The 25,413-nt window shown below is 43.0% G+C and overlaps 1 protein-coding gene across 4 annotated transcripts; it reads left to right on the top strand.

The window, feature by feature from the left end:
* Positions 1 to 497: 497 nt before the first annotated feature.
* Positions 498 to 24,573, top strand: ATP6V1A (ATPase H+ transporting V1 subunit A). 4 transcript variants are annotated; one of them, XM_033173070.1, is made up of 15 exons: positions 498 to 645; positions 11,022 to 11,120; positions 12,280 to 12,408; positions 13,372 to 13,586; positions 13,755 to 13,892; positions 14,762 to 14,913; positions 15,887 to 16,049; positions 16,701 to 16,809; positions 18,118 to 18,240; positions 18,352 to 18,466; positions 19,847 to 19,910; positions 20,847 to 21,050; positions 21,567 to 21,661; positions 22,506 to 22,677; positions 24,193 to 24,573. In XM_033173070.1, the coding sequence occupies exons 2-15, from the start codon at positions 11,039 to 11,041 to the stop codon at positions 24,283 to 24,285; spliced, it is 1,854 nt and encodes a 617-aa protein (XP_033028961.1). In that variant the 5' UTR covers positions 498 to 645; positions 11,022 to 11,038; the 3' UTR covers positions 24,286 to 24,573. The 4 variants fall into 4 exon arrangements, with proteins under 4 accessions (XP_033028961.1, XP_033028962.1, XP_033028963.1 ...); XM_033173071.1 differs by having other exon boundaries at positions 522 to 645; positions 11,026 to 11,120; XM_033173072.1 differs by lacking the exon at positions 498 to 645 and adding an exon at positions 7,955 to 8,067.
* The last annotated feature ends 840 nt before the right edge of the window (positions 24,574 to 25,413 follow it).

A 25,413-nucleotide genomic window follows, 5' to 3' on the forward strand; every position in this document is an offset into this window, starting at 1 on the left:
CTAATTTTAAAAAATTGTTCACAAGAAATGAGCTTTTTTATAAAAAAAAACACACACGATACAAAGCTTCTTTTATTTGGGCGTTGCACTCTAGCGTTCAAACAGCTATGATGAAATCCTGGATTTCCCCCACCGGTTCCCACGACGGGCAGCTTTCACTCCCATCCCTCTGCGGGAAATTTTTTTTATATGGCGCTACGCGAACCCGGAAGCTTGTTCTCAGGACGCACGATGCGCACATCTATACTTTTCATACCTCTGTGGGGCTAAACCCACGTCTGTGAGGCAAGCGGTAAAGGCTGCGTCGGGCCGAAAAAACGCACAGGCGTCCCCGCCGTCGTCCTCCAAGCTTGTCAACATCAATTATTGGTTCAATCCGGCGCCACGCCAGTTATTTATTTTACGACATTTTACCACCACGGAGGACAGAGAGACGCGGCGAAGTGCGCAGGCGCCGCAAGAAGTCCGCCGAAGCCCGCGGGAGGCGCTGAGAGGCTCGACGGGAAGTGCTCATACGTCACTTCCGGAGGCGCCTGCAGGATTAGTCCGCCGGGTAAAGGGCGCATCGGCATTCGGCTGCTGCTGCGGGTGGTCAGCCGCTTCCTGAGTCACTGCGCGCGGAGCTGCTCCAGTCATTAGACCGAGGTGAGCAGCCGCCGCCGCCGCCGAAATCGCCATCTCACCACACTTCTCTCCCTCCTGCTCCCTCCGCGCGACGTTTCCTCCCTTTAGAAAAGGGGAGCCTGACCGGCTTCCCAGGAGCTGTTACGGTTCATTCCCACCCCTTCACCCCTTCTTCCACCTCTCCCTTGCGCTAAGGTGTGCCTTTCTCTCCGTGGGTCCTTCAAAGAGTGCAAAACATCGCCTTGCCCCCCACCCCATAGGAGCAAAAGCTCGGCATCTCCCTCCCCACCTCTAGGCCGGTTCAAAAAAACGGGGGGGGGGGGCTTATGTGGCGGTGTTTTGGGTGCTTGTTTCTGACGAGACGGCACCAAACAGCAGAGGAAGTCTTATAATCAAACGGATACAAATAAACAAACAAAAACACCCTACAGCCGGTCACTAACCCATCATCATATTTATTTGTATCCCACCTTTCTCCCTGATGGGACTCAAGGCGGCTTACAGAGAAAAACAGAATGAAAACTCCTATCACTACAGAGGAGGTACATTTCCCTCCTCTGAAATCCTTGCCTCAGTTATGTCTTGGCTATTTTAGTTATAAAATTCTGGGTGAGGAGCTTAGAGTGTTGTTGTTGCTGTTGTTGTTGTTGTGTAAATAAGACTCACTTCCTGTATTCATTCACTTGTGTAAAATTGCTTTTTCACGTAACAGTGCGGTTGACATTTCGATGTGTTGTGTGAGGCCTGATAATGAATGCATGTGTGGTGGCCGTTGACATTGCAGAAGGAGAGGTGCATAAATGAGAACTGCAGCAAGCTACTACCCATGTGCAGCCATGAAAATAAAATAAAAGCGAAAGAGCAAAGGTAGATCCCCAATGCATCTGTGTCTCTGGGTGTGTATTGTAAAGGACTTGTTCCCAGGTGGTTTATAACAATTACAGGAAACACGTTTTCTAAGTAAAAAAATGGTGGTGTTGCATTATTTTAAAGTGAAGCAGAGAAATAATCAGCTGAGGTAAAACTGATTACCGTAGGTTAAAAGCCTGGGGAAATAAAGGGTCTCATTGATATTGAGAGATGAAGTTGAGTCTCCCAGGGGAAAGTATTATACAGCTGGGGTGTATCACACTAAAAAGGACCTTTCTCCAGTAGTCACGCACCACCCCTCTGATGCTGGTGGCACCTGAAGCACTTCTGTTAAATATTTTAACATATAGGCAGGTGCACTATTTTATGAAAGGAAGGAAGGAACTGCATAGAGTGCAGTGAACTGCTGTGTTCTTTCCACCAGCACTTAGGGGGCATGGATGGAGTAATTGAAGGGAGGGGAGGGGAGAACACTGATGCACACTACTTCGTGAACATACAAACTTGCATGTACAGACAGCATATATAGAAACTCCTGCTTAAGGCAACATTGCCATGCAAATGATATCATGCAAAGGGATGCGGGTGGCGCTGTGGTCTAAACCACTGAGTCTTTGGGGCTTGCCGATTGGAAGGTTGGCGGTTCAAATCTGCACGACGGGGTGAGCTCCTGTTGCTCTATCCCAGCTCCTGCCAACCTAGCAGTTCGAAAGCATGCCAGTGCAAGTAGATAAATAGGTACCACTGTGGCAGGAAGGTAAACGGCATTTGCATATGCTCTGGTTTCTGTTACAGTGTCCCGTTGCGCCAGAAGCGGTTTAGTCATGCTGGCCACATGACCCAGAAAGCTGTCTGCGGACAAACGCCAGCTCCCTTGGCCTGAATGTGAGATGAGCACTGCACCCCATAGTCGCCTTTGACTGGACTTAACCTTTTTTTTACCTTTTATCATGCAAATATTTGTACAATTGCAAAGTGGTATGCACAAAAGTGCTCTGTGAAAAAATGAGCCCTGGGCACTTCAAACTCTATGTGTGTACATAACCATACTGTAGTTGTCCCCCAGCGCTTTTAAACAAGCCCAGGTTTGGAGCAATGGTCTCTTATCAGCTCAGATAGGAATGGAGCCACCTTAGCACAGGATATTCACTAGGATAATGATGATGATGTTTATAAGCTGCTGAGAGGTCCAGGAGACTGAGTAGGATGCTGCTCCATAAATAAGTTCATGTTGTGGACTCTCCTTACTTGGCCACATGACCCGGAAAGCTGTCTGTGGACAAACGGCATCTCCCTCGGCCTGAAAAGCAAGATGAGCGTGGCACACCATAGTCGTCTTTGACTGGACTTAACCATCCAGGGGTCCTTTACCTTTTACCTACTTGGAGGTTTTTAAGCAGAGGTTGGATGGCCATCTGTCATGAATGCTTTAGCTAAGATTCCTGCACTGCAGGAGGAGGGGGTTGGACTAGATGACCTTTGGGTCCCTTCCAACTTTAAGATTCTATGATTTTAATTCAGAATTCCAAAAGCTGGGGAGAAATTTGGCTGGAAGAAAACTTTCTAATTATCTCTTTTTTAAAACCAATGTCAATAAGCTGGCTTTTTCTTAAGTTTCTGATTTGGGACAATGAGGAGTTGTCTGCTCCTAGGTAAAATCATTTTTGTCAAGGTATTGGGAATAGCCACAGTCGAATGCTCGATATTATTACAGTTGCTCATAGTAATATTTTCCTTGCCATGACTGGTGGTTGAATAGCTTTTGCTCAAGGTCTGGTGGTTAAGAAGGAGTTCACATTTCCAATTACATTAATTTAGTGATCTGTAATTTTTTTATGGCTATGCCTCCCATTGCAGCTTGGGGCTTGGCTTGCTTGCTTGAGTCATATTTCTTTGTAAGTTCCTCTTCCAGTTCACCCGCTGTAAGGGTTTGCTTCTTCCTTCTTTTATTCTGATGTTGTTGATAATTATAATATTAATTCTGTAAATATGAAATTGCCCAATAAAAAATAATCTGGAAAAGTTCATGATGTGCTAATATCCTAATTATATCTCACCTTTATAATGATGGGCTTTTCTACCTCAATCATCTTTTAGCTGTTATCTAACGTGTCTCAGAGAAATGTATTGTATTCAGTTGGCTGAGATGCTTAAAGTAGTCTCCATAATTTTGTCAGCCATTCCTTTAATATGGGAGCAGGTGAGGCTTTCCATTCCATGTCAGATAATCATGGCTAAGTAGAACAATTAATTGACACATGGAGATGGGATACTTTTAATCATTCATCTTAGTGTATATACAGTATAATATTTTGTTAATAATGCTTTGTTTTGAACAGCTTCACAAGATATTTAAGAAATGGCTTTAGAATCCTATACACTTGCCTAGTAATAAACCCCTTTGAGAAGAATGGGACTTAACAGCTAAATGAACATCACGGTTCTTAGGCACATTTGCAAGTACCTTGAAGAACATGCATTTTTCTAAATCTTACTAAATAACTTTGATGCCTCTGGAGAATATTCAGGTCCTCTTATAAATATTGTCTGCCAAACAAAGAGGTAGTTAGTATTGTCAGAATTTCAACCTATGTATCCTTAAATGATGTTTCTATCCTAGAAAACACTAAAAGTGTTGTGTAAATTTAGCAGTATGCCTCTCTTGGTCTTCTTGTTAGATTGTGGTTTTAAGTGGTGTCCAATTATGTAATATGGAACCCTTCTTCAGAAACCTCTTTCTTAGAAATGCTGGTTCCACTGGAGAGCATTGCTTTTAATTTTCCTTGCAATCTCTGTTTGCATAAATCTTGAACGGCTTCTTTAAACTACATGACACAAAACTGGATCCCTTTCACGCCACTCTCTACACATATAAACATATAAAAGTAATAGGCCAATAAAGCAGGGGTAGTACTTCTTTTTGAATCCCACTTTCCATTAATACACGAGCTGGGTAATTTTATATGCTGTTTATTTTACATATTTAATTATAATAATATGGCATAAGATAATTTGAAGTGCCTTGTTGGATCAGACCAAAGTCCAGCATCTTATTTTGGGGTTGGGGGGGGGGGAGAAAGAGACTGTTGGAACTTAGAATTTCTCCCTATTTTTCTAACTCTTGGCTTTTGTTCAGGTTCAGTTCAGATACCATGCAGTGCTGGATTTACACATAAGCTAAACAAGCTGTAGCTTAGGGCCCTACTCTCTTGGGGACCCCAAAAAAATTTAAAGGAAAAAAACCTGGATGTACATTTCCAAAATATAAAATAAAAAACAAATAAAATAAAACCTACATAGAGCAAGTGTTTTGTGTTGTGTAGGCTCCTGTGATGTAAGTAATGGGCCCCGCCTGCTAGCCTGCTCCCTAAAATATCACTGGTTTGCTCATTTCTGTATATAGGGTGCCTACATTCTGCATGTGCAAAGGCTTTAGATACCTATTAGGTCCATAAATTATCATATAGCATATATTCAACACAAAAGCACAGCGACAATTTGTTATTGACAAAAGGCAGCTGGACATGTAAAGGGCCCCATCACCTTCAGTAGCTTAGGGCCTCATCAAACCTAAATCCAGCCCCGATACCATGCCAAACTACAGCTGAGAATGTTTAGCTGTGATAGGAAATCTGAATTGACAAACCATAGTCTGCAGTTACCTGTTAATCCAAAATAGAAGCATGATGGGAGGTGGGCTTGCACTGACTATATTTTGGTGTGGTGTCTGAATGAGCTTAAGCTGAGAGAACAGAAAATGAAAGGTGACAAACTTCTCTAAACCTTGGTTTGCTTTTTGTGCATTTGGAAATTGAAAATGTGGGCTCTTAAATTGATAGATGTAATCTGCAGTTTATCTTGATATCTGAACAGAGCCTTAATTAGAAAACATATTCTGCCTTTTTTGGTACAATTTCTCTTTATGCAGGTGATCCAAAATTCATTTTTAAAAGACTACACAGTAATATGCAGTATGTAATATGTTCATATATTCCCCCTCCCCCATTTAAACACCACTGGCTTCCTATGGTGTAATTAATTGTTCCTGGATATGCAAATAGCTGCTTGAGTTCTATTTCCTGTTGTCTTAATAAAGTTCAATAGAGAAAAAATTGAGATGTGGAGGAAGTAACGTCAATATTTCCCATCAATTTAATACTTAATTTGCGTTGGGAAAATTGATTCTCCTTTAGTTGCAAAGCAGTTTGTTGTATGGTGGAATGGAACAACTCAAGCCAAGCAATAGACTTAAGAGAATAATTCATGTATGTTTCACTGTTAGTCATTCACTGTTAATCATTCTTTCTGATCTAACTAGTGTGTCTGGGTTGGAACAATTGTCTCCAGTGCTGGGTTGCAGGAGTTTTTAGAAATGACCCAGAACATTTTGGTCCTCTGTCAATGCATATAGCCCCAATAATTCATTTTTTAAATAAATCATTTTTATTAGTTTTCCAATAAGAACATCCAATTAGCAAATCCATCAAATCATAATCATAATTCAAACAGTCTCTGATACTGAATACTAAAGGAGAATTCTGTTGACTGAAAATTACAACTTTTTCTATGTGGGAGTTTGAACCAGCATTTTAATTATAAAGGAGAGGGCAAAATGCATAATAGGCAATTGTATCGCATTAGTTCACACCACCAAATTTGTACTTGAGATCATTAAAGGAAGAATGTGGTTCAAAATGTGCATATGATGGCTTGGATTTAACTATTTTTTTGTCTGTGCCTGGACTGGCTGTAGCACAGTGGAGAATTAGAGCTACCCCCCCCTAAAGACTTGGAAGAATCAGGATTGCAGATTTGGGTCATTCAGTTGTCATGATGTTCCTTAGCTTTAGGCAGTGTTGATATTTTTTTGATTAGGAATATTAGCAAAGTACAGTGGTACCTTGGTTCTCAAACCCCTTGGTACTCAAACAACTTGGAACCCAAACACTGCAAACCTGGAATAAGTGTTCTGGTTTGTGAACTTTTTTTGGAAGCCGAACGTGCTCTGTTTTGAGTGCCATGCTTCCGATTTGAGTGCCACACTTCTGTTTTGAGTGTTTTGCCGAGGTCTGTCTCCTTTTGCTATTTATTTTGCATTTTTGTTCTTGCAGCTCTTTTTTGTGACTGTGTGGATCCCAGTTCAGCTACTGCTTGATTGATTGTGTGACCGCTGTACATTGTTTATTGCTTTCATTTTATGGATCAATGGTCTTGTTAGATAGTAAAATTCATATTAAATTGCTGTTTTAGGGGTTGTTTTTAAAGTCTGGAATGGATTAATCCATTTTGCACCTTGGTTTTGGAACACTTTGGTTTTGGAACGGACTTCCGGAATGGATTAAGTTTGAGAACCAAGGTGCCACTGTAGTAATGGGAGGGGGCAGCTTCTTTTGTTACCTAGCAAACCACTCATGAGCAGTAAGGTTTTGTAATAAAATATGGATTTCCCCATTGGTATAAGCTGAAAGCACATGAAGTCCACCTTGCTGCAACTAAGCAGGTCTGGATCAGCACCTGGTTGTGTTACCACATTTGTACATATATGATTGCATTAATATGTGGAATTAGTGTTTTGCAGCTCAGAAACATATTCTGAGCGAATGTGTGGGCAATGTTTCTACCATACCTGGACTTAAAGGGACATGGGTGGTGCTGTGGTCTAAACCACTGAGCCTTTTGGGCTTGCCGATCGGAAGTTCGGCGGTTGGAATCCCTGTGACAAGGTGAGCTCCCGTTGCTCTGTCCCAGCTCCTGCCCAACCTAGCAGGTCGAAAGCACGCCAGTGTGAGTAGATAAATAGGTACCGCTGTGGCAGGAAACAGCGTTTCTGTGCACTCTGGCTTCCGTCATGGTGTCCCGTTGCGCCAGAAGCGGTTTAGTCCTGCTGGCCACATGACCCGGAAAGCTGTCTGCGGACAAACGCCGGCTCCCTCGGCCTGAAAGCGAGATGAGCGCCACAACCCCATACTGTAGTTGCCTTTGACTGGACTTAACCATCCAGGGGTCCTTACCTGGACTACAATTTCCTAGGGTCACCAGATCCCCATTCTTGCCCCACAAGATAATTGCTGCAGTTAAAGTTAGTGTTTAGCACTGGGCAGTGACTCATTAGTTCTGCAGAAGTGAAGAATGCAATAAAACAGAGGCATTTTATTTTCTGACTTGATCATTTTATAAATGGGCTCTTGAGATAGCAAAAACAGTATGTCTCTTCTTCTTTGGGTCTTGCCCAAGCACGGAAACAGCTTGTGACTGAGAGTTGATTTTGCTTTCAGCCTCAGCATGATGGAGTGTGTTGAAATTCAAAAAGAGCACATTTAAAATTTAGTTGGGCCTTGAGCAACGTGACTTGCTATTGCAGCAGTCCTTTTTGGGAGCGATGGATGACTCATCTGGTCAGGTGACAATCTTTTCTTTGCTGTCTCTTCCTGAAATGCTTTCTTTCCTATCTCTTCTGTGTGAGAGCTAGGAGCCAGGAAGGCAAATCATTTGCTTTTTCCTGATTTCTTAGAGCTTGTGTTTGGATTCCTTCATAAGACTGGTGGATATTTTTTTGTTGTTGCTTCCCCTAAGGTATGGACCTTTTAGTACTGTATTTTACCATGCATTGCTTTCTGGGTGATTGCTTCGGATGAGAATCTTGATTGCGACACACATGTGGTTTTAATTTCAAACTGATTCAGATTTTGTTGCAAAAAATTCAGTCTTTTAAAAAACCTTAGATCAAAACATATTGGACTCCCCAGTGTGAGCTGAACAAGGGAACACTCTTGTTAGGCTTTGCACTGTAAAATGGTTATTTAGTTTGGCTGAAATTGATCTCAGGCAATCAACATGCCATGTTATGGGTGAAAATGTGTTTTAAATTTAATGTTGGCATTAATGAAATTCTATTTTATGGTGGGTGGTCAGCTATTGGAACCTGCGTTGAAAATCTTTGCCAGTAAAGTGGTCTCCCAGATGCTTCATGGAGTTGCAATATGGCGCAAGGACCCAAATGCCAACACAGCCTTAGAAATAGTGCAGAACAAATTCCTCAGGAAAGTGCTCTCGCTCCCCAACGGGACTCTAGCTGCTCTTCTCCACGTTGAAGCTGACGTGACAACAATACAGGCTAGAATTGATTGTTGTTGTTGTTCAGTCGTTCAGTCGTGTCCGACTCTTTGTGACCCCATGGACCAGAGCACGCCAGGCACCCCTATCCTCCACTGCCTCCCGCAGTTTGGCCAAATTCATGCCAGTCGCTTCAAGAACACTGTCCAACCATCTCATCCTCTGTCGTCCCCTTCTCCTTGTGCCCTCCATCTTTCCCAACATCAGGGTCTTTAACTTTGCTAAAATTATGTGAAAAGACTTCAATTTCTTTTGGAGGAGAGATTCCCGGTTATGTCACACACAGAACAGAAACAGACCAAATGTTGGAAGAACAGTATCCAACGCCTCTTGTCCCAATAACAATTACAAGATTTTCAGGTGACTATGAAGATGGACAAGAGGCACTTAAGAGATTGTCTCTTTAGGTCCGATGCAGAAAGGGATCTAACCATGATGGCTTCTACCAAGAGTTTGCCATGGTTCCCACTTAATAAAATGGAGTATACCTGGGCCAGTATCCCACTTGCCATGCTTAGAATCACTTTCACAGAATTATGATTCCAATCGATGCCCTCGGCGGTGTTGGATGGATGCTACAGCAAACTACATTATGAAGAGAGACTTTGTATGTGTGGGCAACCCTGTGTGGAGGACCTGTGCCACTATTTATTGCAGTGCCCGTTATATATAGACTCAAGAGACCGATTCATAAAACCCCTGTTTCCGAATGGAACTCACTTGAATAGGGTGGAAAGGGTGAAATGGCTGCTGAGCGATACTGATGCCTTTGTAACTTATAAAGTAGCACTCTATGGTTGGCAGCTAAGAAGATCAGGAGGAAAGAACTAGATAAAATAGCGGTCAACTGCAAAGGGGATTTGGATATTTAATTTGACACATTTTACTAGAGAATCTTCTGCTGTTCTATTTTATGCAACAAACAATCTTAGTAGTTGTGACCGTGGTTTATATTGTATGTGTGGTCCTGATGATTTTTATTGCTGTTTTTCCTTTTGTTATTTTTCTGAATGATGCCATGGCCTATGGCTAGTGCAATAAAAGTCTATGATGATGATGAGGTTGATGATGATGAATTTAATGTAGCAGAATTCTTTAAATAATGTAGTAGAAATTTGTGAACGGTATTCAACTCTGCAACTTCCATTTGCCCATCTCCAAAACAGTGTGTAACTTTTGTAAGTGGATAGCTTCATAAAATAGTGGGAATGTTAAAAAACAGGTTTAAGGGAAAGAGGAACCCGCTGAAAGGGTCAAAACCCAAATACGTTACCATAATATACTCCCTTCTCGTTTATGGGCAGAGTGTTTTCTCACAGTTTGCTAATTATTCATAGTTTTTTCTCCGCACCCTCTGTTCTTGAGTAACTCCTGAATTATGCTTTGGAGGGGGAAAAGTTTGGATATAAATGCAATAAATAAGCTCTTCTGCTTACCTGTTTAAGAAAGCTGGAGGGACCGGCCAGATGGAGATGTCAGTCGCCAACCTGGCATCCAGAGATCTCCATGTGGTGGCAACTGGACCCACGCCAGTAGCAAAACGCACCTGGCGCCTGGCTAATTTCTAACACTTGTAGGTAGCCATGGTTGTATAAGGCTATCTTGGTGATGCTTAAGATCAGCACAAAGGAAGGCCTGCAGCAAATGTTTGAACCATAAGCACACTATTTTGTAGCTACATCTGAATAGTGTTGAGAGCTTCCTCAACACCAAATACATTCCAGGGCTGCTGAGCTAGCAGTTGTGATTGCATATTGTGTACCCATAGATTTTCACAGAGATCCTTCTTGAATGAATTTTTATTTGCGTCAGCCATCGGCCATAGCAACAAAACAACAATGCAATATACGAAGAACAGAAATAAAAAGTTGATTATATGAAACACACTTTAGGCTCCTGAATAGTGGACCTTATTCTGATTGCCCCAGCTAAAAACCTTGCTGCCTTTGCTGTCATCTGCTCCTCTTGATCTGCCAGGAGAAAGGACACTGTGGCAGTGGTTGGGCAACCCGGAATGGACAATAAGAGAGGGTTGATAATCTCATTCCTAAAGTCTTTATAAAAAGTGCAAGCCAGAAGGGCATTCCACAGAGATCAGCAGCTAAAATAGGGAACTGAAATGAATACTTACTGAGTTCTTTAGCACTCTGATTATTACATGGCAAGATTTCACATATACTTCAAGATGCAGACGAACCTTTGTATACAGTCCTACATAGTTGCTCAGCTATTTAACTGACAGTTGTGGGGGGAACACAAGATTCAGACTCAAAAAGTGAGGGAATGCAAGTAATGTGGGTGGGGGGAATTCCACTTTGTGTTAATTGTGAGTGGCATTGCTGTGATTTGATGTAGGCTAACCAAACATGCAAACTAGACTTCTCTCTCTCTCTCCCCCCCCCCCCACTTCTCAGCTAGCTGGACAGTAAAGATGGATTTCTCCAAACTTCCCAAAGTACGTGATGAAGACAGAGAGGATGCCTTTGGCTATGTCTTTGGAGTTTCAGGACCTGGTAAGTGCTCCTGGTATGTGTACTTTAAATGAGTAGCAGTGAAATGGAGCTTAGAAAGAAGTATCCTCTATAGTCGTGTCCAGGAGAGGCATGGTCTGAAAGCTCAGGACAGGATGATAGGAATTATTTGGGAACCTGTATCCTTTCACCTGATAGAGTCCCTTAAACGCCCCCTTTCCCAAGGAAGAGCAGTTCTGCATAGATTGACCCCACCCCCTGCTTTTGAGAAGCATCAGGGCTTTTGTGACATTAGGAACAACCAGCCATCTCCTTTCTTGCTGACCTAACTGCATGTGTTAACTGCAAATCTCAGGGTCGTGGGTTCGAGCCCCATGCTGGGCAAAAGATTCCTGCATTGCAGGGGTTGGGCTAGACGACTTTGTGGTTTTTCCTGCTTTCCAACATTATGATTCTGTGACCTCATGACAGAATTCTCCTCTGCACAAAAAATAAAAATAAAAAATTGCTCTACAAAGTAGCATGCCAGGGAGAAGGCTGGGCTAGAACCCTGCTTCCTGGCACCCACCTTTCTTTAAGGAAGGAACATACATGCATCCTTTTATTTGTATACCGCCTTTCCACAGTTCAAACCATGCTCGAGGCAGCTTGCAAAACGGAAACAAATTGCATAATTACAAACATAGCAAAAGTAGTTATAGAGCAAAGCATCGAAAAGTACAGAACCAAATTGAACATTTCCATATAAATCATAAGATCTAAAATAAATACAAAAATTTATATCAATAGCAGCAATAAACCCCCTATCCCCACAAAACTCCCTAAATAGCACCTCAGCCCACTAGTCTGTTCAGCAGCCCCAGCTTTTGTAGCTTTAGTAAGTTGGCCTCCACCCTTCCAGGCCAGTTGGAAAAGGCTAGCAAGACAGGGAGCAGGTCTTTCAGGACTCGCAGCCAAGAAGCCCAAACACGTGGTTACCTTACCACTTAGAAGTCTTTCATGCACCACAGCAATATTTTGGGCTCTACTTCCAGTAGACACTATAGTTGCAGAAATTTTAAAATGAAGCGAGATGAGCACCACAACCCCAGAGTCATTTGTGACTGGACTTAACTGTCAGGGGTGCATTACCTTTACCCTTTTCTACCAGCGGGAAATCACAGTTGAATCTGCATTCACCTCTTTCTTTTGTTTTCCCTAGTTGTCACTGCCTGCAACATGGCAGGTGCAGCTATGTATGAATTGGTACGAGTTGGCCACTGTGAACTTGTCGGAGAAATTATCCGGCTGGAGGGGGACATGGCAACTATTCAGGTATATGAGGAAACCTGTATCCTTTTGGCTGGTGCGTGATTTATGCCATTCAAGGGTATGTTGAGCAGAGTAAAGATGAAAATGGGATGATGACTTCAGTGGGAGCTGAGATCCTTGGTTTCTAGTAGTGGATGTGCTTCGTGTACCAGCCAAAGCTTCTGGGCCAAACTCACTGCCTAGACACCGGAACCCCATTCTTGGTCTGGGATTACTTCCAGATTGCTAGCTTAATCCCTAAGGGCAAGTGCAACCCCATCCATAATGGGCATAATCCTATCCGCCTGGGGAACTAAGCAATTCATTTTGCATTTTTTTATTTGAAATTGTAAAATAATAATAATCACAAGTTTAAACAAGTAAGCAAAGCAAGGATGATATGTAGAAGGTAAGAGAGACTCATACCACACTAGGTTTATCAGAATTATACAGTTTATTGTAGTATGGCCTGAGACTCATTTCCGTTTTTCCAGGAGGAGGCAAAAATAGCACCACCAGAACCACATTGACTTGCTAAACTCTCTGGGGTGGTTTCTGTTAAGTCAAAGACCTCTGGAGTTGAAACAACTTTGTTGCTATTCTATGGAATGTCTGAAAATACAGTCGAAATCCGACTGTACAGTTGAAATCTGGAAATGAGTTTTTTTTTAAATGATTTTAGAAAGCCTAACATCCATTGCGGCTTCCGATTGCTGCAGGACACTCCTGTAGCCAATCAGAACGTGCCTTGGTTTTTGGACATTTCTGGACTCCTGGAACTCATTCTGTTTGAGAACCAAGGTACAACTGTACTTGTTGGCTCACCAAAATGTTTTCTCCCCTCCCAGAATGGGAGCCTTTATATTCATATGGCTGAAACTTGAGTTCCGTTGCAAGATGTTTTTTGTGGCCCACCATGAAGAGTAATTGGTTATGAACCAGTTATACAATTCTAGTTAGCTTGACACCACCTTTAGGATGCCTTCCTTAACCAATTGCTTAGCTGGTGTTTCTGTAGGAGACCCCGTACTTCGTACTGGCAAGCCCCTCTCGGTGGAGCTTGGCCCCGGAATCATGGGAGCCATTTTTGACGGTATTCAGAGGCCTCTGTCAGACATCAGCACTCAAACCCAGAGCATTTACATCCCCAGAGGTGTAAATGTGACAGCTCTGAGCAAAGATATCAAATGGGACTTTTCACCTGTCAAAAACCTGCGGGTAAGTTACGGAGAACATGTTTGCTGTTGATTGTATTTTGGCAGCGCTGTTAACCAAACTGAATTGAACCACTTTGCAGTTGGGTATCCATAATGTTTATAGTGCATCTCGTACTGTGGACATATAATACCTCTGTATATTAATATTAACAGTTTCTTTGAATTGCAGGTCGGCAGTCATATCACAGGCGGTGATATTTATGGCATAGTGATTGAAAACTCTCTTATCAAACACAAGATCATGTTGCCCCCACGAAACAGGGGTACGGTGACGTACATTGCTCCACCTGGGAATTATGACACATCTGTAAGTTTTTCTGCAAATAATAAGTTTTTCTCCACTGTCTAATGTTTTGGCCTTGCATGATGCCGCGTTTTGTGTGAACTGTTTCAGACATGGTAGTACACTGGAGGAAACACTTCCCATTTCATAAATTTTTGCTCTTGCTCAAACGATGGAGTCACTGCAGGTCTGTGTTTTAAGTTGAGGGAGGCAGTGGAGCTAGAGAAAAACTCTCCTCTCATTCTCCCTTTTCAAGCACCTGCATTCTTGCCTTGGCTGGGCTGGCTTTCACAGCCAGGACACGTGTGTGTGTGTGTGTGTGTGTGTGTGTGTGTGTGTGTGTAAGTAAAATGGGCCTGATTAGGGAAGGAGGTGGTGAGGTTACGATAGACTCAATTTCACTGATACACTTAATGTGTAAGAAAAACTCCAGTGCTCTGTTATGAGGCCATGCACTCTGTTATGCCCTCTGTATAGACAACTGTCAGGCAGATCTCTATATTGTACAAGCACTGCCTCAGCACTTGTGCAGAATATGCAATCTCTTGGGCAGGGAAGAGACAGGTTACCCGGCTCAGTACAATTCCCCCTGTCTCTGCACCACCAGGGAGTCCTACTGACTTCCACAAATTGCTGGCAGATTAGGGTTGCTTGAGGGATGCCTAAATTGCCATCATGGGGGCAGCTTGCAGAGGTGGCTTGACGCAGAACCTACCACTGCCAGCAAACCTCTTTGCTTCCTGTCTGCAAACTAAAAATGACACCAGGACCCCACTTTTTAACATAAATGTGACTTTGCTGAAATCAGCAGCATGCCGTTGTCCTAGCTGACTTTTTGCCAGCAGAGCTTCCAGTACATCTTGTTTGTTCTTGGTTTCACCGCCCTCTTGCAGGATGTTGTGTTGGAGCTGGAGTTTGAGGGAGTGAAGGAGAAATTCACCATGGTCCAGATCTGGCCTGTACGGCAAGTACGCCCTGTCACAGAAAAGTTGCCCGCCAATCATCCTCTCTTAACTGGTCAGAGAGTCCTTGATGCACTCTTTCCGTAAGTAGCAACTATGATTGCAAAGTCTGTTTTTTACTGCTTCTTTTAGTAGAAAAGTTCTCCAGTTATGTATAGTAGAACTGTCGCTGACAGCATAACTGGAATAACTGTATGTGCAATGCTTAGAGCACTAAAACTACAATAAAGATTTTAATATTAAAAAACTGGTAAAGGTAAAGGGACGCCTGACCGTTAGGCCCAGACGTGGATGACTCTGGGGTTGCAGCGCTCGTCTCGCTCTGTAGGCCGAGGGAGCCGGGGTTTGTCCGCAGACAGCTTTCAGGTCATGTGGCCAGCATGACTAAGCCGCTTCTGGCGAACCAGAGCAGCACACGGAAATGCCGTTTACCTTCCCACCGGAGTGGTACCTATTTATCTACTTGCACTTTGACGTGCTTTTGAACTGCTAGGTTGGCAGGAGCAGGGACCAAGCAACAGGAGCTCACCCCGTCAGCCGACCTTCTGATCGGCCAGCCCTAGGCTCAGTGGTTTAGACCACAGCGCCACCCGCGTCCCTATTCTATTAATGCTGAACCACGTCTTTGGTTGTGTTTTCTGTTTAAATCATTGCATATAGAGAGAAAAGGGTTTGGCAAGAACGAACAAACATATACAGCCCATGCAAACTGCCAGTTTACATAGAAGCAGGAGCAAAGGTTTCTGTTTTATGTTTTTGCTATAACAGACCCATATTTCTTTGAAACATTTTTATTTCACTCTTTACTCTTTATTTCACCAAAGTGGCTTTCAAAGTTCATTAAGAGTGCTCACAGGGTACAGCTACTATTATGACATTTTAAACACTGCTGGAGTAGGGCAGGGTACCTTAAGTGGTCAGATTCAACATGTCCTCTTTAAATCTTGAGGCTTGTGCCAGTTTTAAAATATATGTTGCACTTCCTTTCTGTCTATTTGTCCATTTTTTGTTTCCCTCCGAGTTAAAATATTGATCCAGTCTATCTTCTTCATTTAGGTGTGTTCAAGGAGGGACGACGGCTATTCCTGGGGCTTTTGGCTGCGGAAAGACTGTGATTTCTCAGTCTCTATCCAAATATTCCAACAGTGATGTTATCATATATGTAGGCTGTGGGGAACGAGGAAATGAAATGTCTGAAGTCCTCAGAGACTTCCCAGAGGTCAGTATTGGGCATGGAAATGCTGTTCAAGCAAAATGTAGACGGTGGTCTTTGTCTGTCTGTCTGTCTGTCTGTCTGTCTGTCTCTCTCTCTCTGCATGTAGGTTTCACACATAAGGCGAATGCCCAGATAGGGTCATTATATTCAGCAGATTCAGTCCTGTTTCTGGGGTTTATACCATCTTCTTTTATTGATTCTAGGTTTCTTATCTCCATTACACAATTTATTGATCATACTTTGCCAACCCTTTATCTCTGTCTCCGATATCTTAATTGGTAGCATTCTAAAGAAAAAAATTGTTCTAGACAAAAAATTTCATTTTAATTATCGCCACTCTTCCAAACCATGAAACCTTAATTTTCTTATATTCCTCCAGCTTTTCCTTAATTTCCTTCTTTAATTTGTTCATATTCTCTTGTTCAAAATTTCTTGTTATTTTTATTCCCAAGTACTTTATTACATTTCTTAATTTTATATCTATTTTTATTTCCTTCCAAAAAATCATTTTTCATCTTCATCATAGTTAAATATCATCATCTCTGATTTGGACCAATTTGCAATCTTGTTATTTCTCCAAATTTTGTCAAATGTGCCTCTATTACCTGCATATTTTCCAGTGGATTTTCAGTCCTGTTTCTCTTGCCTTTGCAGCTCACAATGGAGGTTGATGGTAAGGTCGAAAGCATTATGAAGAGAACTGCTCTGGTAGCAAACACCTCCAACATGCCTGTCGCTGCCAGGGAAGCTTCCATCTACACTGGTAAGAGTTGAGAATACAAAAGACTATTGGGGGCTCATGCTTCTTTCCTGGTTTTTCAGCCAAAGGCTGTGTAGACAATCCTTAAGTTTATCATTAAGGATTTTACTCTGTGCTTAAGACTGAATCGGTTGGTTGCCAGTATTTCTGTGGACTGAGCACACCGCAGCCTGGTAACTCCATGGTGCTGCAAGACAGGCACAGTTTGTTGTGTAGAATCACACTCCTATTTTGCAACTCAGCTCTGCCACTTTGGGAAGTCATGCTTTCTCAGAAATACCTTAAGGGACTGTTTTTAATAGTAGTTGTTGTTCTTAATCTGTAAACTATAAACATCAGTAACCCAAAAACATTGTAATAATCAAAAGCAATGCAAAACAACAGTGTTAATGTTGTGTATTCAAAGTGCTTAGAAAAAGGGCTATTGTTAACTGCAAACTACATGTGCTAAAAGAAAGCGGTCTGGTCCCTTTGCCCTACAGTAAGATGGGCATTTCTATTTATTTCCAATTTTGTAATAAATAAAATTTAAAAATGGTGCTGGGTTTCTGTCTAGGAAAATGTAAATGCTGCTATGAAATACAGTCGTACATTGGTTTTTGAACAGCTTAGTTCTTGAATGTTTTGGCTCCTAAGCGCCGCAAACCCGGAAGTGACTGTTCCGGTTTGCAAACTGTTTTTGGAAGCCGAATGTCCGACAGGGCTTCCATGGCTTCCGATTGGCTGCAGGAGCTTCCTGCAGCCAATCATAAGCTGCGCTTTGGTTTCCGAATGTTTTGGAAGTGGAACGGACTTCTGGAACAGATTCCGTTTGACTTCCAAGGTATGATTGTACTGGTAAGGGCAAGAACACGAGACAAAATGGTCTGCAAATACAGTGGTACCTCTAGATACGAACGGGATCTGTTCCGGAGCCCTGTTAGTATCCTGAGAAGTCCGCAACCTGCAGCGCCGCTTCTGCGCACACGCGGGTTGCGATTCAGTGCGTCTGCGCATGCGTGTGATGTCACTGTGCGCATCTGCGCATGCGCGACCCACTGAACCGGGAAGTAATCCGTTCCGTTACTGCCAGGTTTGGTGTGTTTGTAACCCGTGCAGCGAACGCAACACGAGGTACGACTGTAGTATTGAATTGCACAGGTGAGAATTGAAACGAGTGGTGAAACTTTCCTCCTGATGCTTACCTTTCCATTACTGCTATACAAATCTGAGAGTCTATAAATGCTTCCAGGAGGTTTCTCAGTTAAGCTATCATCAGCTAGGATCTCCACTGCCTGTGACACCTGATCTGCAATTCCTGTTCTTTTGTAGGGATCACCTTGTCTGAGTATTTCCGCGACATGGGCTACAATGTCAGTATGATGGCTGACTCTACATCCCGATGGGCGGAAGCCCTTCGAGAAATTTCGGGACGCCTCGCTGAGATGCCTGCTGGTAAGCCTTCTGCTGTTGACGACCACCTTGGGAGCTTTCTCCAACAGAGGCCCTGAACCTTCCTGTGGTTGGGGAAGCTAACTTTCCATTTGTCTGCGTTGATGTCTGCAGATAGCGGTTATCCAGCCTATCTCGGCGCCCGCTTGGCTTCTTTCTACGAACGGGCCGGCAGAGTGAAGTGTCTGGGGAACCCAGAGAGGGAAGGGAGCGTCAGCATTGTGGGAGCGTAAGTATGGCAAAGTCCCTTGGTCCTTCGTTTCTTCAGTTGGGATTTGCAATGTCTGTCTTGTGCAGAGAAGAACATTCCCTGTCCCCCGAGGAGCTACATAAGGAAGGCGAGTCAGAGGCTGGAAATAGATAAGTCAGGGTCAGAAGTGGCACAAGGGTTTAGTCATAGGAAGCAATGCAGGGAAGGCCAAGCCCAGGATTAGTCAGTGGAAGATGGCAAAGCCAGAGGGAGACATTCAGTCTTAAGTTTGTTGATTCTGTGCCATGCTAGGGAAGGTGGAATCCAGAGCAAGCTGCTTTAGTGGAACCAACTATACAGTACCCATGTCAGAATTTGAACCTGTAGGGTTACCATGCCGTTTCTAGGGGAAACTACCGAGTGAGGATAACCACCCTATCTCTTTGTGCTTTCTTTTTCAAAACTGGATAAAGGTCTTAAATTAGAATCTCATTAGTCTGACCCAGTCAGCTGTGATGTGTCTGTGTTACAACAGATTGGGAACCTGTGCCCCTCAACAAGTCATTGGACTACAAGTCCCATCATTCCCAGCCAGCACTGGTCAGTGGTCAGGGATGATGGGAGTTGTTGTCACATCAGCTGGAGGGCCGCTGGTTCCCTAAACCTGATTTAAATATTAGGAGTGCCTCTCCTTGTATCAACCTCCCCCTCTAGTAAGATCTGCTGAAGAGGCCTTTGTTGTGTGGGGATGGGGCCTTTTCCATGGTGGCACCCCCAACTATCGAACCACCTCCGTCACAAGATTTTGGCTATTTTCTGACACCACTTACAAACATTTTTATCCTTCCAGTCTTTTACTGGGCATTGCTCTATGAAGAGCAGAACAGTGTCACTGGGGGTGGATCTGATGCAGAGTCATAGACTGCTGTGGATCTGTTGTTTTTACTGAATTACATTTATTGTGTTTAATAATCTTCTTGCCAGGTGGCCCGATCTGTGTTCCTGGTTCTTTAATATATTTTGCTTTCATTTCATGGTTATGCTTTGAGATGTTGCGCGCCACATAGATACATTTTCATTGCGGTCTAGAAATGAGTAAAATGGTAAATGTGGCTTGAGTATGTGTGTAACTGCACTGTATTAGTTTTAAGCCTTGGCATGGTACCAAGGACTGGGCTTATTTCTACAACATCTAGTTCATGCTAGACTATGATTTATAACACTGAATCAAGGATGAAATCTGGGTTTGGTATTTCCCCCATCCCCTTGTCTCAGGTTGTGTTTCAGAAGAAGTTGTGTGGTGGGTGCAAATCTGAGCACCGAGTTGCCAAGTCACACAACTGCTGTTCCCCATGAAATGTCTATTGCTGCTGTTCATGTCTCTTTCTCTCTCTCTCTCTCTCTCCTATCTGTGCTCAGTGTATCTCCTCCAGGCGGTGACTTCTCTGACCCTGTTACTTCTGCTACCCTGGGTATCGTTCAGGTAGGTTGAGGTTCTGGTTCCTTAACTGAATGCAAGCTTCACTTTCCAGTGGTCTTCTGCTGCCTGTGCCCAGTGACTTGCTTCATCTAGCCCAGCATTGTCCGCTATCAACAGTGGCTCATTGCGGTCTTGGCCAAATGCCTTTCTCTAGTGGTTGGGCAGTACTTATTTCTGGGAATTACCTTCTCTTGGGCTGATGGGCAAGATTCTCTAGCAAGCACCCCATTAAAGGGAAGTGGGGTCTTCCCTCCACCCCAAGACTGACTCTGCCTAGCTAGAGGGCAACAGAACTTTGGCGTAGCTCATATCCAGGGCACAGGACACCTGAAAGGAGAGGGGAGCTGATATTTGAGGGATTCTCTTTAACATCTGAATCGTGACAGGGCCATGCATTACCTGGGCTGATGGGCTAGATGAGAGCCAATCATCTGAAACTGAATCCTTATGCTGAATGGTTCCTGGGTTCAAGAGTTGAGAAACTTCCTGTTTCGGATGGGGTTACACTCCCTCTTGTACATAGTTTCAGGATACCCCCAAGGTCAGTTGTAGTCATTAGATGACCTCAGTAGCAAGAAGTCAGCTTCAGTTGGTATGTCAACTGTTGGACGGTGTTAGACACTGAATGAAAAATTGCCTTTTTTGCTTGGGTGTTTCTCGACAGTTGATCTCTGGATCTTATGATTATGCTGCTTATTATTTTTAGTTTGTATCAGAAGTCAGTATTTCTTCTTTTAAAAAATGATTTTATATCACTGGTGGTTTATTATTATTATCTGTATGTGTGCATTGCTCTGCTGTATGTTTTAGAGACCTTGACCCTTGGTTATTTTAGAGTCTTGTGACTTTCTTATTGCAAACTGCTTGGAGAGAGACCTGCATTGTGTAGCAAGCTGTCTGTAAGTTGACTAAATGAATAAAAGCCTGGTTGCTTGGCAGGTGTTCTGGGGCTTGGATAAGAAGCTTGCTCAGCGTAAGCACTTCCCATCTGTGAATTGGCTGATCAGCTACAGCAAGTACACGCGCGCTCTAGACGAGTACTATGACAAGCACTTCCCAGAGTTTGTCCCCTTGAGGACTAAAGCAAAGGAGATCTTGCAGGAAGAGGAGGATCTTGCAGAGATTGTACAGCTGGTGGGGAAGGTGAGTAGAGGAGCAGCAGGGGGAGCAAAGTTTTGGGGAGACATTTTTCCTCCATATTCTCAACTGCTATAGGCATGTCTGTAGGATAATGCAATACAGTCCAGTGACGATGCTTGCCTGTTGGCGTCAATGGGGTGGGTGAAGGACTTGGGCGAGGATAGCAGCAGTACTAAAACGTTTTAGTTAGCATCTAAAACAGTGGTAGGTGCTGGTATGCAAATTATAAGTGATACGCTCCCTGTCAAAGGGGATTATTCTCCCTTATTGGCAAAACAAGGCTTAGAGTGAGCAGTCAAGGGCTGACAGTGAGTAAATGACAAACATCTGGAGATGTGGAGGTTATCAGAAGCCGGAACAGAAGTTGTAGTTGGGAAATATGGTGGACAGATGATTCAGTAGCAGGTGGACTAGAAATGTGGACTAGAGAATTTTTAAAATATAATTTTAAAAAATGAACCTGTAACATCAGGAGGAGCAGGGAGCCAGGAAGCTAACTTGAGTCTCTTTCACTTCTAGGCTTCCTTGGCAGAAACAGACAAAATTACATTGGAAGTTGCCAAGCTCATTAAAGATGACTTCCTGCAACAGAATGGCTACACCTCATATGACAGGTTTGCAGCGGCTCATTGGTCTCCATCTTTGGGAATGCAAAACTTGCAAATTGCAGGGAGGCAAAGGGGCCTTTCTGCACGTGTAAAAGACAGGAATTACTGCAGTGGAAGTGGAGTAATTCAGCCATCTATTTCCACAAAAGTTTCTGATGTTTCAGGAGCTGAAATGGGCACTAAGGAGGTAGACAGTGTTATGCTAGACGTTTCCCAGTTAACTTTCATGGGGTAAGAAGGGCGTTAGAATTTTGGTCTCTTCCTGCAGCATTTTGCTGTTCCATGACTCATTGACTGCTGCTGAAATAAAATGGCATCTCAAAAAAACAGAGGCAAGAACAGCTTTCAGATTTGCTTACCTGCCTTGAAACTCCTTAACCTGTAGAAATCTGTTAAGGTTATGGTAGTGTTGTAAGAAAAACTGTTCCCTTTCCCTTATGGGGTAGAGTCCTTAAGTAGGTTCCCTATGGGTAGGAGAAAACAGAGGCCAACCAGGGTATATTGAGAGGCAAAGCAGCTAGTAAGCCTGATTTTTATTAAAGGAACTGTTGTGACAGAGTCCTCACTCACCATATGCAGGAGGGAGGAGAATTCTGAACAATGGTGCCCACCCAAGACCACCCCCCAAAACATCCTAGATATATCACAGAAGGAAGAGGTCTACAGCAGAAATCCTGTCTGCCAGGATATCTGTTAATGGTCACTGATTGCCCTACCTGGGCAGCCTGGCCATTCTTTTATGATGGTTGATACTTTAGTTCCTGAGTCCAGGTCACAGGCTTACCCTATTCATTCACAAAAATGCCCTTAAGACAGGATTTGCAAGCCTTCTCTGCTTTTTTTCTGTTAGGTTCTGCCCATTTTATAAGACAGTGGGAATACTGTCCAACATGATTGCGTTTTATGATATGGCACGTCGAGCAGTTGAGACCACTGCCCAGAGTGACAATAAGATCACTTGGGCCATCATCAGAGAGAACATGAATGAGATTCTTTACCGACTCTCATCAATGAAATTCAAGGTATGTCCTCTGCTTGAGGAAGAACAAAACAAACCGAAATTCCTTCTCCTGGCTGTGTTAGGTGGTCCCCCATTTCTGGGTAGCGTGAGGACATTGTCAGAATGTCCCCTATTATCTTGGTTGTAAAAATGGCAAGCGTTTGAGGCCGAACTTGGCAGTGTTGTGTTTTTATATTTAAGAGAAAACGAAAAGACGCAACAGGCAATTTTCATATTCCATTCTTTGCTCCCACTGCCAACAGGTTATTGTGTCATAGAATTCTACTCAATTTTGAGCCAGAGCAGATTCCAATGTATAGCTAGCAGAGTAAAAACTTAAACACATTGCAGGATTCCCCAAAAATAGACCAGAGGCAATTAATATTTAATCCAGCAGAGCTTTGCTGCTACTGAAGGCAAATGAGCATAATGGCCATTGTGTTATTATGTGGTCGTTTGACATGAGCTATGAAGTAAGATTAAAATTGTCTCCAGGTGAGCCTTACCCCTTTTAAAAATAACAAAACTTAAGGAAAAGGATGCATTAGTGGTCACGGTGGTCCACATTCTCTTCTCCTCTGACAACAAGCCCAAATTTCATTTATCAATTTGAGATCAGTGATTAGACTAGTCTTGCCATGGCTGCAGTTGGCTGTTTCTGGGATGAACATGACTGTTGTCCACGCTGACAGTTTTGCTTTTTTCTAGTCCATCCAGACAGTTGTTTAAAACTGTGTTACCTCAATCCAATGAGAAGAGGAGAGTAGAATGCCTTCCACATACAGTGGTACCTTGGTTCTCAAACTTAATCCGTTCCGGAAGTCTGTTCCAAAACCAAAGCGTTCCAAAACCAAGGCACGCTTTCCCATAGAAAGGAATGCAAAATGGGTTAATCTGTACAAGACTTTTAAAAACAACCCTTAAAACAGCAATTTAACATGAATTTGATTATCTAATGAGACCATGGATCCATAAAATGAAAGCAATAAACAATGTACTGTAGTCACACAATCAAGTCAATCAGTAGCTTCTGTTTCAGTGTATCTGAAGAAGTGTACATGCACATGAAAGCTCATACCAAGAACAAACTTAGTTGGTCTCTAAGGTGCTACTGGAAGGAATTTTTTTTTTTGACTGGCAGACCAACACGGCTACCTACCTGTAACTGGGTTCCACATAGTAACACAAAAACAAAACAAAAAGAGCCGCAAAAACAAAAATGCAAAATAAATAGCAAAAACAGACAGACCTCAGTGTAACACTCAAAACGGAAGTGTGGCACTCAAATCAGAAGTGTAACACTCAAAACAGAGCACGTTTGGCTTCTGAAAAAAGTTCTTCCGGATTTGCTGTGTTTGGGTTCCAAGTTGTTTGAGAACCAAGGTACCACTGTATTGATAAATGTGAGCTCATATATGGGCACTGGGGGTAGAAATTGCCTAGGAAGGAAATACTCCAGACAACCTCCTTCCTGACAAAGGACCACTTTTCAAAATGAGCTCCAGCGATTCCTGAGTTTTGGTCTGTCCATTTTCAGGACCCAGTGAAAGACGGAGAGGCAAAGATCAAAGCAGACTACGCCCAGCTCTTTGAAGACATGCAGAACGCATTCCGCAGTTTGGAAGACTAGAGTCACGACTCTCCTGGAGCCCCACTTGAGTGTGTTCCTCATCTCCGCCATCTTGCTTTTCCATGGATAGAAGATGTACACTTCACTGAAGACTTCCTTTTATCTTTGAAAACATTCCCATTTAGTTTGATAGCTGTGTGTTTGTGTGTGTGTAAATCTGAGCTTAAGAGCGTAAAACAGGTCCCTCTGAGGTTGAAAGTCTCCTTTACCAGATTTGACCTCTTAGCCGGCAGTTTCCCATTCTTTGGAAGAGAACCAAGGGAGCTCAAGAGTTTATCTGGGAGAGAACCCCCCCCCCCACATGTACTGCTGTATACGTATAGATGGCATCGGGGCGCTTGAACCCTTTTCCCTGGATTACTGCTATTCATTTGAAGCAATTCTGATGCACCAGAGATAGGATTTATTGATTGATTGTACTTTAATGTTGCTGCTGCTGCTACCCTGAAAAAAATAATCAAATCTATAGTTTAAATTACTTAGCTACAATATTATTTCACTATCTTCCTGTTTTCAGCCAGTGTGTTGAAAATCTGCAGGCTTGTGGGGCAGAGAGGAATGCCCAGCAGCAATCTTTCTGCTCATCTTATCTGAGGAAACACTATTTTCCTTAAATACGAATTACATTTATTACTCTCAACCATGGTAATAGGTTCTACTCTCTTCCTAGATCATCTCCACCCCCCAAACACAGAAATTAAGTCAAATCTCTGTGTGCTGCAGCTTAATATTCCCCCCCCCTCTATATGCAGTGGGACAAGGCAGAAACTAAATAATTGTTTTTCAGTGGGACAAGGCAGCAGTCCTTCCCTCTGCCTCGTTGCCTGCGTTACTCTTTACAGTTACTGCAACGATTAAAGCAAAATTGGAACCCACACATTTTTTTACTTTGGATTTTTGTTTTTATTTCAATCACTGGAATAGCGGAACAGTAGTTCTTAATGTTATAGGGTAGGGGTGGGGATAGAGATGGGAAGGCCTGGGGGGGAAACCGAAAAAATTGGGGTGAAACCATTTTATCCCCAAACCCGTTTCCCCCCCCCCCCAGAAAAATTGGGGAAAAAAGTGTTTGATATAGTTTGAATATTCCACACACTTTCTCCCCATTTTTCCAGGGAGGAAACAACT

This window comes from Lacerta agilis, chromosome 16 (genome assembly GCF_009819535.1).
Source record: "Lacerta agilis isolate rLacAgi1 chromosome 16, rLacAgi1.pri, whole genome shotgun sequence".
In the NCBI taxonomy this organism is placed as follows: domain Eukaryota; kingdom Metazoa; phylum Chordata; class Lepidosauria; order Squamata; family Lacertidae; genus Lacerta; species Lacerta agilis.

What these genes read in the sequence shown, in the direction of transcription:
- ATP6V1A (XM_033173070.1), top strand. Translation starts at nt 11,039, where the DNA reads ATGGATTTCTCCAAACTTCCCAAAGTACGTGATGAAGACAGAGAGGAT. An exon ending in CTGGGAATTATGACACATCT is followed by an intron (nt 13,893 to 14,761) that starts GTAAGTTTTTCT and finishes GCCCTCTTGCAG; the next exon opens with GATGTTGTGTTGGAGCTGGA. An exon ending in TCCTCAGAGACTTCCCAGAG is followed by an intron (nt 16,050 to 16,700) that starts GTCAGTATTGGG and finishes TTGCCTTTGCAG; the next exon opens with CTCACAATGGAGGTTGATGG.